At 43.4% G+C, this 13071-nt stretch overlaps 1 protein-coding gene across 1 annotated transcript; it reads right to left on the reverse strand.

Annotated features, from left to right (window-relative positions):
- Positions 1 to 7545: 7545 nt before the first annotated feature.
- LOC125510776 (mitochondrial inner membrane protein OXA1-like) lies at positions 7546 to 12856 on the reverse strand. Its single transcript, XM_048676043.1, has 9 exons — positions 12278 to 12856; positions 12103 to 12193; positions 9818 to 9859; positions 9613 to 9671; positions 9321 to 9396; positions 9090 to 9221; positions 8564 to 8671; positions 8380 to 8434; positions 7546 to 8261 (listed from the first exon to the last, which is right to left on the reverse strand). Exons 1-9 carry the CDS (start codon positions 12724 to 12726, stop codon positions 8011 to 8013), a joined length of 1263 nt encoding a protein of 420 aa, XP_048532000.1. The 5' UTR covers positions 12727 to 12856; the 3' UTR covers positions 7546 to 8010.
- Positions 12857 to 13071: the final 215 nt, after the last annotated feature.

The raw sequence follows: 13071 nt of genomic DNA on the forward strand, positions 1-13071 counted from the left end.
CTTTTCCGACCAATCTATCCCCCTAGGAGCATGCGTGTAGTGCTTGGTTTTGATGACTTGTAGATTTTTGCAATAAGTATGTGAGTTCTTTATGACTAATGTTGAGTCCATGGATTATACGCACTCTCACCCTTCCATCATTGCTAGCCTCTTCGGTACCGTGCATTGCCCTTTCTCACCTCGAGAGTTGGTGCAAACTTCGCCGGTGCATCCAAACCCCGTGATATGATACGCACTATCACACATAAGCCTCCTTATATCTTCCTCAAAACAACCACCATACCTACCTATTATGGCATTTCCATAGCCATTCTGAGATATACTGCCATGCAACTTCCATCATCATCATATACATGACTTGACCATTCATTGTCATATTGCTTTGCATGATCGTAAGATAGCTAGCATGATGTTTTCATGGCTTGTCCGTTTTTTGATGCCATTGCTACGCTAGATCATTGCACATCCCGGTACACCGCCGAGGGCATTCATATAGAGTCATACTTTTTTCTAGACATCGAGTTGTAATATTGAGTTGTAAGTAAATAAAAGTGTGATGATCATTATTATTATAGCATTGCCCCACTGAGGAAAGGATGATGGAGACTATGATTCTCCCACAAGTCGGGATGAGACTCCGGACTTTAAAAAAAGAGGCCAAAGAAGCTCAAATAAAAAAAGGCCAAAGAAGCCCACCAAAACAAAAAAACAAAAAATGAGAGAAAAAGAGAGAAGGGGCAATGTTACTATCCTTTCACCACACTTGTGCTTCAAAGTAGCACCATGTTCTTCATATAGAGAGTCTCTTGAGTTATCACTTTCATATAGTAGTGGGAATTTTCATTATAGAATTTGGCTTGTATATTTCGATGGTGGGCTTCCTCAAATGCCCGAGGTCTTCATGAGCAAGCAAGTTGGATGCACACCCACTTAGTTTCCAGTTTGAGCTTTCATACACTTATAGCTCTTAGTGCATCCGTTGCATGGCAATCCCTACTCCTCACATTGACATCAATTGATGGGCATCTCCATAGCCCGTCGATTAGCCGCGTCGATGTGAGACTTTCTCCTTTTTGTCTTCTCTACACAACCTCCACCATCATATTCTATTCCACCCATAGTGCTATGTCCATGGCTCACGCTCATGTATTGTGTGAAAGTTGAAAAGGTTTAAGAACGTCAAAAGTATGAAACAATTGCTTAGCTTGTCATCAGGGTTGTGCATGATTTGAATATTTTGTGTGGTGAAGATGGAGCATAGCCAGACTATATGATTTTGTAGGGATAACTTTTTTCGGCCATGTTATTTCGAAAAGACATGATTGCTTTATTAGTATGCTTGAAGTATTATTGTCTTAATGTCAAATGATAGACTATTGCTTTGAATCACTCGTGTCTTAATATTCATGCCATGATTAGATTACATGATCAAGATTATGCTAGGTAGCATTCCACATCAAAAATTATCTTTTTTATCATTTACCTACTCGAGGACGAGCAGGAATTAAGCTTGGGGATGCTGATATGTCTCCGTCGTATCTATAATTTTTGATTGTTCCATGCCAATATTATACAACTTTCATATACTTTTGGCAACTTTTTATACTATTTTTGGGGACTAACATATTGATCCAGTGCCCAGTGCCAGTTCCTGTTTGTTGCATTTTTTTGTTTCGCAGAAAATCCATATCAAACGAAGTCCAAATGAGATAAAAATTGATGAGATTTTTTTTGGAATATATGTGAATTGTAGGAAGTGGAACCAACGCGAGACGATGCTCGAGGGGCCCACGAGGCAGGAGGCGCGCCCCTGACCCTCGTGGCCACCCCGTAAGGCGATTGGTGCCCTTCTTTCGCCGCAAGAAAGCCAATATCCGGATAGAAATCGTGTTCAAATTTCATCCCAATCGGAGTTACGTATCTCCGGAAATATAAGAAACGGTGAAAGGGCAGAATTTGGGAACGCAGAAACAGAGAGAGACAGAGAGACAGATCCAATCTCGGAGGGGCTCTCGCCCCTCCACCACCATGGAGTCCATGGACCATAGGGGAAACCCTTCTCCCATCTAGGGAGAAGGTCAAGGAAGAAGAAGAAGAAGAAGGGTGGCTCTCTCCCCCTCTCTCCCGGTGGCGCCGGAACACCGCCGGGGCCATCATCATGTGAAGGCGATCTACACCAACACCTCCGTCATCTTTACCAACATCTTCATCACCTTCCCCCATCTATCTACAGTGGTCCACTCTCCCGCAACTCGGTGTATCCTCTACTTGAACATGGTGCTTTATGCTTTATATTATTATCCAATGATGTGTTGCCATCCTATGATGTCTGAGTAGATTTTCGTTGTCCTGTCGGTAATTGGTGAATTGCTATGATTGGTTTAATTTGCTTGTGGTTATGTTGCTGTCCTTTGGTGCCCATCATATGAGCGCGCGTGTGGATCACACCATATGGTTAGTTGTATGTTGATAGGACTATGTATTGGAGGGCAAGAGTGACAGAAGTTTCAACCTAGCATAGAAATTGATGCGTCCGGGATTGAAGGGGGACAAATATATTTTAATGCTATGGTTGGGTTTTACCTTAATGAACGTTAGTAGTTGCGGATGCTTGCTAATAGTTCCAATCATAAGTGCATAGAATTCCAAGTCAGGGATGACATGCTAGCAGTGGCCTCTCCCACATAAAACTTGCTATCGGTCTAGTAAAGTAGTGAATTGCTTAGGGACAATTCCGCAACTCCTACCACCACTTTTCCACACTCGCTATACTAACTTTATTGCTTCTTTACCTAAAACACCCCCTAGTTTTTATTTACGTGCTCTTTATATTCTTGCAAACCTATCCCGTTACACCTACAAGGTACTTCTAGTTTCATACTTGTTCTAGGTAAAGCGAACGTTAAGCGTGCGTAGAGTTGTATCGGTGATCGATAAAACTTGAGGGAATATTTGTTCTACCTTTAGCTCCTCGTTGGGTTCGACACTCTTACTTATCGAAAGAGGTTACAATTGATCCCCTATACTTGTGGGTTATCAGGGCCCACAAGCCCTGGGGGCGCCCCCCTGGGACGCACCCCTATGGCTTGTGGCCGCCTTGTAGGTCTTCTAGCCACCTCTCCAAGTCTCGTGGGTTTCTTCTGGTCTAAGAAAAACCACCGTAAAGTTTTGTTCCGTTTGGACTCCATTTGATATTCCTTTTCTGTAAAAGTCAAAAACAAGGAAAAACAGAAAGTGGCACTGGGCACTAGGTTAATAGGTTAGTCCCAAAAATAATATAAAGTAGCACATTAATGCATATAAAATATCCAAAGCAGATAATATAATAGCATGGAACAATCAAAAATTATAGATACATTGGAGACGTATCACCACTCAGCTATATTCCTCCCATTATGTCTAACATCTTGCTATTTCTCCCTGGTCGTTTCTATCTCCTGAACTCCTCATGTTGCATCTTGTGCCTCACGACGTGATGTTGCTACTCTCTCGCAAATACAACAATGTCACAAAACATCATACATCTGACTATTTGTGTTCCATTTTTTGTTCTGAGCAACCACGCTAGCTATGGGATTGTGTGTTGCCATTTTGATGGAATTCATGTCCCATTACTACATGTGAGCGATTCTTCTTGTTTTGGTGCCAAGAACCACTCTTGTCCCCATTGTTGCCAATACCCATTCTTTGTTGTTTTGGTGTCGAGAACAATTACTGTCTTTGCCAAGTTTAGGTTGTTATCATCCATGTTGCAACAATATCCCGTCTGTTATGATGTCCGATGCTGGCAAGGGCGAAATAGACAAGAATTAGAATAGGGTCGTGGACTCATTCTTGGCTTCGTCTGGCGATAGATCAAGTTCCAAGGGTTAAGATAAGACAGGATGATTATCCTCTGAAGGTGATACAGGAGCTATGACTAGCTGTTTTATATGCACTGCAGGAATTAGGCGATAACATAACCTTGAAATGTGCTTCAGAACCCCTTGATGTATGGTGGATCCGATAAACCATCAATTTTTGGAAGCTGTTTGTAAAATGGGAAATTCCATGTATTAGTAGCTTTTTGGTGATATACCAAGTTGTTCCTTTCTGCAGGGATACTTGAGGGGGCAAAGTTATCGATGAGGTATTTGCAGCCTTGCAAAGGTCTAGCTTTACCCCAAATGTTGTGCAACATCGTACCTGGGGAAATCCCAAAATCTTGTACAATGATTCAGGGGAAAACACCACGGTGACTTTGATCCGAGGAAAAATAGTTGTTCATAAATATACCACGGTAATTTGTATGTAAATATCATGATAATATATGCATTATAACCTTGATAATTCAGGTACTAACACCCGATAACATTGACACAGTGGAAAAAGGTTAATGAAAAATATACCCCTGGTAATTCTGTGTAAATAATATGATGATATATGCATCGCAGACCTGATAACATACATACAAACACAATGGTAACTTTGACAATGGGGAAAAGGTTAATGGAAAATATACTCTGATAAATTTTATGTAAATAACATGGTAATATATGCACCGCGGACTTGCTAACTTACATACAAACACAACAGTAACTTTGACGCTGGGAATTTTTTAATGAAAAATATACCCCTGATAAATTTTGTGTGAATAACATGGTAATACATGCAGTGCAGACCTAACTACTTACATATAAACACAAGGTAACTTTGACCCGTATAAAAACATAATGAAACAATACATCCGATAATTTATATGTAAATAGTGTGGTAATATATGCATCATAGACCTGATAAATTACACGCAAGTACGACGGTAACTTTCACCGAGAAAAATGTTGCTGAAAACTTCCTTTGATAAATTATGTGTAATAGCATGATAAATTATGCACCATAGAGCTGATAACACATGTGCAAACACCATGGTAATGTTTGATCCGGGGAAAAAGTTGTTTTTGAAAACATACCTGTTAAGTCATGTGTAATAACATGGTAATATATACACCGCAGACATGATAACTTACTCACAAACACCATGATTACTTTTTAACCGAGGAAAAATAGTTGTTAATAAACGGTAACTTCTGAGTAAATAAGTTGATAATATATGCATCGTAGAGTTCATAACTTACGCTCAAACACATTGGTAAATTTGCCCCGGGTGAAAAAATTGTTGAAAACATATCCCGATAACATTTGTAAAAATAACATTGTAATTTGCAGAAGTGGTAACTTACTTAACGCAGGAGTGGTAACTTTTAACACTAAAAAAAGTCGTTGGAACATACCAACATGGGATCTACTTTCGAAGGTCTTGTCGCGACGATTTTTTTTTGTAAAAACATATTTTACATCAGACCCGCGTTTTACGTACCAACGCATTTGAATTTTTGAAATGTGGAGAATCTAGGATGTCATGATATCCTGCGTACAAACATCAAACATATTCCAGTAATTTCTGTGTAAATAACATGGTATAGGCACCACACGCGTGATAATTAGGTACAAAACACCGCGATAACTTTTAACGAGGAAAAAATTGTTGGAAAACATACCTCCAATAACTTATGTGAAAATAGCACAGTTATTTATAAATCGCATACTCGATAACTTACATACAACATCACGATAACGTTTGGGAAAAGAGTTGTTGAAAAATATCTTCCCGTAACTTTATGTGAAAATAGCACGATAATATATGAACCACATACAAAATAACTTATGTAGAAACAGCGCGATAACTTTTTTGACCGGGAGAAAAAATTGCTGAAAACATACCCTAAGTAACTTATGTGAAATAACACATTAATATACAAATTGCAACCCAATAACTTACGTAAACACTATGGTAATTTTGATCAAGGGGGAAAAGTTGTTAAAATCATACTCCCACGACAACTTATGTAAAAATAGGACGGTAATATACGAACTGCATACCCGATAACTTACGTACAAACACCACAGTGACTTTTGACTAAGGGGAGAAAAAGTTGTTAAAAAACATAACCACAATAACTCATATGAAAATACTAGATAACTTGCATACCACTGGCGTGGTAACTTTTGACCTAAAAGGAAAATCATCGGAACATAACAATATGAGATCTAGTTTCGAAGAATTCATCAACACAGATTTTTTATGTGAAAACGGTTTTCGCATCAGGCCGATGGTTTGAGCTACAAAACATTTTAAATTTTTAGAATAGGGAGAACCTAGCATGACATTAACTTTTCTGTCATCTAGTGCATGCATGTAATTAAAGAAAAAAATGCACGTGTTACTTATATGGCACATGTGTGCCAAATATCAGTCCTAAACTTTTAAAATTTGGCTAAAAAGAAAACTATGTAGCCAGCAACGAGACATGCACTGACCTTGATTTATTTTACTCTTGGTTTCAAACGGAGGGAGCTTATCTCTCAAGATGTCTGCATTTCTTTTCTGCTCAAGTCGTCGGTTGCTTGTGTAACCGATCACAATTGACTCGTGCGACGAGATGGGCAAAAATCTTTTCTATACTTCAACGACCATAACCGTTGGCAACGGTGCGTGCACGCCCTTCTAGGACATCGCACCACTTATCTACTACGCTTCCTCTTGGAATACTTAGAAACTTCGGGAAGCCCTCGAGATGATGCTTGGGTTCGCAAGATCAAGGTCACTCCCAAGTTCACCCTCGAACATATTCGACAATTTATTGAGTTTTGGTCCACCATCCGCGACTTTTCTCTTGAGGTGCACGCCGAAGACGACATTGTGTGAAAACACACAAAGCGAGATATACACTGCCAAGTTCACCCACTTGGCCCAATTCTTTGACATCGTCCACTCCCCCATGGAGCTTGCGGTGTGGAAAGCCTGAGCCCGCCCAAGGTCAAATTTTTCACGTGGTTGGCCATGCAAAATAGGGTATGTACTGTTGGCTATTTGGCCAACCGGGGGTGGCCCAATTGTGGGCTTTGTCCTCTTTGCAAGCGCGTGCAAGAATCCATCAACCACCTCTTCAGATGCCGGTACACTACTAGACTTTGAGAAATGATAAAAAATTAGCTCCAGCTCGAAAGCATCAACACTTCCACTTGACACGGCCAACCGAAGAGTGGTGGATCAGGCTCTCCGACTCTACCATACCGAATAGGAAGGCCATGGCTATCCTCTCCTGCTCACCTCTTGAACAATCTGGAATGGAAGGATCTTCCAACTCAAAAGTGTCCCGCCAACGGTTCGACTAGTTAACCTCAAGATTGAGGCTCAAACTTGGGTCACCGCGGGTACAATGAAATTGGGATCCATCCTGCCGGGAGAGTAGGCCTTTTGTAGCGGTGTAGTAACACAAGCATTAAACTCGTTTTCCCTCTTAATTAATGAATGAGGCAGGTCTTTTGCCTCATCTCAAAAAAAAAATCACACACAGCCAGTCAGCCACACATAAAAAAAATGTGAGCTGATGTATACATGCTTTGGCTTTCACGCTAAGCAGGCTTGTGAATTGGAATTGATATCACATCCCTTAGTAGGTGAGCGCCCTTATGAAAAAAGGCCAACAATATCTTAGCAACAACTGAAAGAAAGCACACGCTCATGTTATTCCGGAAGGAGTGATCCTTTGGTCAGGTCTGAAAACATCAAGAAGGCGTACAACTCCAGAGGAACTGGCAAATTATCTAATGGGGAAGTAAAGTGGGGCAAAGATCTAATTTTCCCGATTATCATAGTTTACCCCATTTTGTCACCCAGGCTCTCTAAAACTCCAGAGGAACTGGTTAATCTCCATTTACGGAAGATAAACACCAAGATTAATTATTGCAACTTGCTCAAATTACATTTGTGTATAAACTATTAGGATATCAAAATCGCTCTTATTCACTGAAGAAGGCCACAGCAACCCTACAATGTGAAGAAACAATGGCGGCCTCCTTGTGCAAAATCAAATCTTAGCACCATGTCAGGATAAATCAAGTCTCAACCGTCCACGAGGTCAAAATGGCTTTTTTTCTCTCTCATTAAGCTCCTATGTGCCGCATGGTTTACCTGCGCTTCCGAGATTTGCCTCTAGATTTCCCCTTCTTTTCAAGATTTTTTACCCGATACCCAAGAGCGGCAGCATCAGGTTTCTCCAAAGAAGACTGCTGGGCTGCCGTGAGTGCTAAAGGTGACTTTTCTGAAGGTACTGCCTTGGATCCACCAAACATATTCAAGGCTGAATTCAGCGCAGGTGCAGACGGAGCTTCCCAAGCAGGAAGATTAAACAACTTCCTCACAGCGGGTCGACGAATAACTGATAAAAGAAAAAATCAAAGTATCACATGTTATGAGCTATTAGACCATCAAACAGAACCTAATGCCTTGCAGCAATCATCGTTGTCTCAGTTTTTAAAGACTCGAAACATACTCACCAATACCATATACGAGGGAGAACAAGTTCGACGTGACCCAGTAACAGAAAATTCCCTGGAGAAGGAGAAACCATTAGGAGATTAGGACGAAATTGTTGAATACTGTGAAAATGGATATATTTAGCACACTTGACTAGCTCCTCTAGAAAATACCCATAGGTGAAAGATCTCAATATTATTATACCTTGGCAAAATTCATTGTGAACGGGACTGTCATGAGTGCCATTCCTCTAGAAAATGTCTTCATTTTATCAGCCATAGAATTGCCCTCCATTCCTTCCTGCAGGTTAAGCTGACATAACACAATATATTCACTATATTAGAGTGCAGTACTGGAAAATAAAGTAGCCAGCACAGCAAAATTTTCAAATTCACAATCAGCGGTAAGAAATTCTGGATGTTCAGTAAATAAAGGGTGCCATTAAAGCAGAGTTGCCAACTGGATGCAGACATGAAGAGTTTGTTTACCTTTGTAAGTGTTACAAACAAATGCACCATTTGACAGGGATACATGCTTATGCACTTATGCAAGCAAGATGGTATAGAACAGAAACGGAAGGAAATTCAGGTCTGGATCGTATGTAAAAAATGATCACCCCTAAATCCTGCAACACTAAGCATGCAAGCAAGAAGCAGCGGCACACCAAGTTTGAATGCACAATTATGGACAGATACACAGACATCACAATCACACCAGACAAACTGCATACCTCCACTGTGACCAAGAAGGTCAGTGCTGCTAACACAGGACAGATGTAAAGAGGATCCGGGGTTGTCAGATCAGTAAACCAAAATACTCCTCCTGCTTTCATTGAAGGGACTTTCTCAACCATGTTATTTATCTACAATCAGAAAAACAGCAAGGTAAATAGTACATTTATTTTCTTCAACAGATAGTATAACATGGAACAATCAGATGGGCAGAAAGAAGCAGGACTCACAGCAAAGAAAAAGCTCATGAACATTGGCCCTTGGATTAGCATTCCTTTTAGTGGACTAAATGGACTAACACCATGCCTAAAGGAAAAATACCAAAAGTTAGAGTAACTGCACCAAAGAGCAGTATTTCTAATACATCATGCACCACATAAAAAAAAAGCTATCTTCACGATGTGTTCAATAGTGAGTAAGGTGCTCCCAAAATTTTGAACATGATCATTTAACACAAAAATAGACATCTGTTGTCATTTTTATTGAAATAAAGACAAGAATAATCTAATGAAGGTTACATACTTTTGAAAGAGTGCGGTCATTTTATACTTCCCCTCTAACGCTGCTTTTGGATCCGGACTCTGTATGAAATAAACTTGAAAGGTTAAAGCATGAGCTGCATGAAGTATCTAACTAGCAGAAGTTAAATAACTGTTCTCCATGACCCACTCTCTCATGAGTTGGCAGTACATAGTATATTCTATACAACAAAAGCACAATATCTCACATCCATTGCATCCTTAATGGCTTCCATCTCTGGTTTTATTGCCTGAAAATTGGACAGGTTTGAAAGAAAAAAAATAATCAGCTGAGAATTTACATGAAGGAAAATTATTCCTTACCTACTAAAGTACTACCGACAAAATAAATTCTCGGAAGACTGAAAGAGTAAAAAACTAAACTAAATACAGTGATAGCATAGCATGTGACTTGCTAAAGATATCTTATGAATATAAGACATGTTAAAACCATGGGCCAAGCTTGAAACAGCCTACCAAAAAAGCCAATCCCAACCATGGAGCAGCCCAGCCCACCGGTAGACATATATTTTTTTCAATTAAAAATATCAAATTGATTACTTTAAAGTAAAAAAAATGGTGTCTTGTAATCACTTCCCTATGAAGCGTTTCAAAATTAGTTCAAGCTTCCGGGCTGAAAAGAAAGCATGGGGCAGGGCCAAGCCGCTGATGAACAGGTATAAGAAATAGCATCTCCATGATTCATAGAAGAGTTTGCTGATTGGAATGCAGTATTTTAAAGGTAAATGTTTAGAATCGGCCAGTCGCCTCGCACGCACACCTTTGATTGGTCGAGCCCAGGCGCGAGAGCCATGCCTCCTATATTGGCCCCGCCCACCGACAGTGACCTTATCCTATCCCCTCGCGTGCGTCCTCTTCTTCCCCCAATTCCCCTCCTCTCGCACCATCTCTCTCTCTCTCTCTCTCTCAGGCAGAATAGCACCCACCTGCTCCCTGCTACCGAGGGCATGGCCACCCTCCTCCTCCTTTTGCGACCGGCGCCTGGGCCACCATGACCGGAGACCCTGGAAGCTGTGACCAGCCTAGCCAGAAGCTGCGACCAGCGCCCCGGAAGCCGCAACCGGCACGCTGGGCCGCCGTGACCGTCACCCCCCTAGAAACTGCAACCAGCTGAGCCAGAAGCTGCAACCGTTGCTGGGGAAGCTGCAACCGGCGAGTGGGGAGATGTGACCGGCGTCCGGTGTAGATGTGAATGGGGCGGTAGTGGAGGATGTTGCGACCGGCGACGTCCGGTGCTGGGACCGACGACCGCCCGTGGCGAGAAGCTGCATCCGTGGTGCCTGCAAGCTATGACGGCGACGACCATGCACCACGACATTTGCTGCAACCGGCATCTCTGGTTGCTGGAACCGGCGATTCAGGATGTTGGAACTGGCGATTTGGGGTGCTGGGACGGTTCTGAGTGCTCGAATGGCAGTGTAGTTTTTGCTGGAACCAGCGACTAGCGGTGCTACAACCGCTCACAGTGGGAGCTGTGACGGTGATGGCAGCCGACGGTGACAGGAGCTGCGACCGCTGAACGGTGGTGGTACAACCGCCTACGGTGGAGCTGCAACCGTAGCGACGGCGGAGCAAGGTGTTGTGCCCGTCGACAGCAGAGCTGCAAGCAGGGGGGGGGGGGGGGGGGGGGCACAAGAGGGCATGTCGACGGCATCGATACAGGGACATGCTACTACAAGCTGCCGGCGGTGCTGCAAGGAGTGTCTGGCGTCTACAGCAAGCATGGAGGTGGATGGCAGAATCGGACAGCGCACGCGTTTCCATCTAGCGGCCACGGGCAACCGGCCCAAATTTCATCCGGCCTACCGGTGCCTAGCATGCCCTATTTTAAATACTACAAAGAGTCAAAATTACAAACAAACAAAAAAAGTAAAAGACATATTAGCGCAGTGCAAGGGGCATGTGTTTTGGACAGGAGGGACCAGCATTGCATCACTACATGATTTCATGTGGTAAAGATAAGGTTTCAAGACTGAGTGCCATGATTATGTAGTTGGTAACACCCAAAAATCACATAGTAAAGCAGGATTCGGAACTGAACAGGGGAACTATATGTACATGAATAAGAAGTAATTCACACAATAGGAGAAACACAAATATTTACATAAGAGGTAGTTAACCACCTCACCACTCTGCCACAACAACTCGACTGCTCATGTGTCTATCTGGCAGTCTGGTCATGTAGGGAAGACAGTGATTACATGTTCCCCCAATGACACTAGTTAGGGCATCGCAGTGGATTATGGTATAATTCAGCTTATCCAACCAGCTTTTGTCCATTTTGGTGTTTGTTTAACCAACTTATCTCTAGTTCGCTATTTTCCCGCAGCAGATTACAAAATAAGCACAGTGCAGCAACTATAAGCAACCTTACACTTAGATCTGCATAGGTTTTGACCCACACGTACACTAGCACATGAAGCAAACAAACGGGCTAGAAAATGCACGCTGAATCAGACCGAGGGCACTTTACATTTAGCTTCTGGGAGGACTTCAGCTGGCTAACCAGCACTGGTATCGTAGCGGTCCGGATCAGCACCGTCGTTAACACGATACAAGCCCACCTGAGCACCAGACCAAATCCCACATGAGAGGCGTATATGAGCAAACCGAGCACACGGCCCAAAGAAACAGATCGCGAAGCTTACCAGTTGAGACCGGTGAAGGTATGTACGTAGTCAATGAGGTACTGCAGCGCGGCGACGGGGAAGAAGGAGTCGGCGGCGGCGGCTGCCACCTCCCCCGGGAACGGCGCCGGCACCGACGAAGCCACCGCCTCCGCGGCGTCGACAAGGACGCTCGCGGCAGCATCAACCTCTCCGGGTGGGTCCGGGGCGGGGGCGGAGGAGGAGAAGCCGCGGCGAGGTAGCCCCGAGTGGTGGAGAGAGAAGGGGAGGAGGTGGTGTAGGGTTTGGGCTGCTCTGGAAGCGGGCGGGAGCGGGGAGCGGAATGACGGGAGTGGCTGTGGCTGAGATGAGGGGCTCGGGGGGTCGTCGTCGTTGGAGCGGGTGAGCAGATGCGGGACGGATGGGTGGAAGCGGCGGGTGAGGTGGTGGGAGAAGCGGGAGGCGAGGCTCCTCCGCGCGGCGAACGCCATGGCCCTCGGCTTGGTGGGGTGGGGTGGAAGGCGACGCTCGGAGAGGAGGGCGGCGGAGCCGAGACGGCGGCGGGAGGAATGGGGTGTCTGAGCCACCGAGGACTCTAGAGTGGGCTTCCCGCCTCCAGGTGTTCGTTGTGGGCTTTTCTTGTTGAGGGTTTTTCAGTACAACGTCGTGGGTCAGATGTGCGGGCCTGGCCCATCAACAGTTATAAGATTGATCTAAAAAACCTAAAAGGGAGATTACACATAATTCGTCACTGTTTCCCTCCACACACAAAAAACATAATTCATCACTCTTCAAAATTCAAGTCATGACACGAGTCATCAGTGTTTTCTTCGTAA

The sequence above is a fragment of the Triticum urartu genome, chromosome 1, assembly GCF_003073215.2.
Source record: "Triticum urartu cultivar G1812 chromosome 1, Tu2.1, whole genome shotgun sequence".
Lineage (NCBI taxonomy): Eukaryota > Viridiplantae > Streptophyta > Magnoliopsida > Poales > Poaceae > Triticum > Triticum urartu.

Excerpts from the sequence above, each read along its gene's own strand:
- LOC125510776 (XM_048676043.1), bottom strand. The coding sequence starts at position 12,726 with ATGGCGTTCGCCGCGCGGAGGAGCCTCGCCTCCCGCTTCTCCCACCAC. Across the intron at positions 9,860-12,102 it reads AGTCCTCCCAGAAGCTAAAT|GCAATAAAACCAGAGATGGA; the intron begins GTAAAGTGCCCT and ends TCCAATTTTCAG. Across the intron at positions 8,435-8,563 it reads TCACAATGAATTTTGCCAAG|GGAATTTTCTGTTACTGGGT; the intron begins GTATAATAATAT and ends CTCCTTCTCCAG.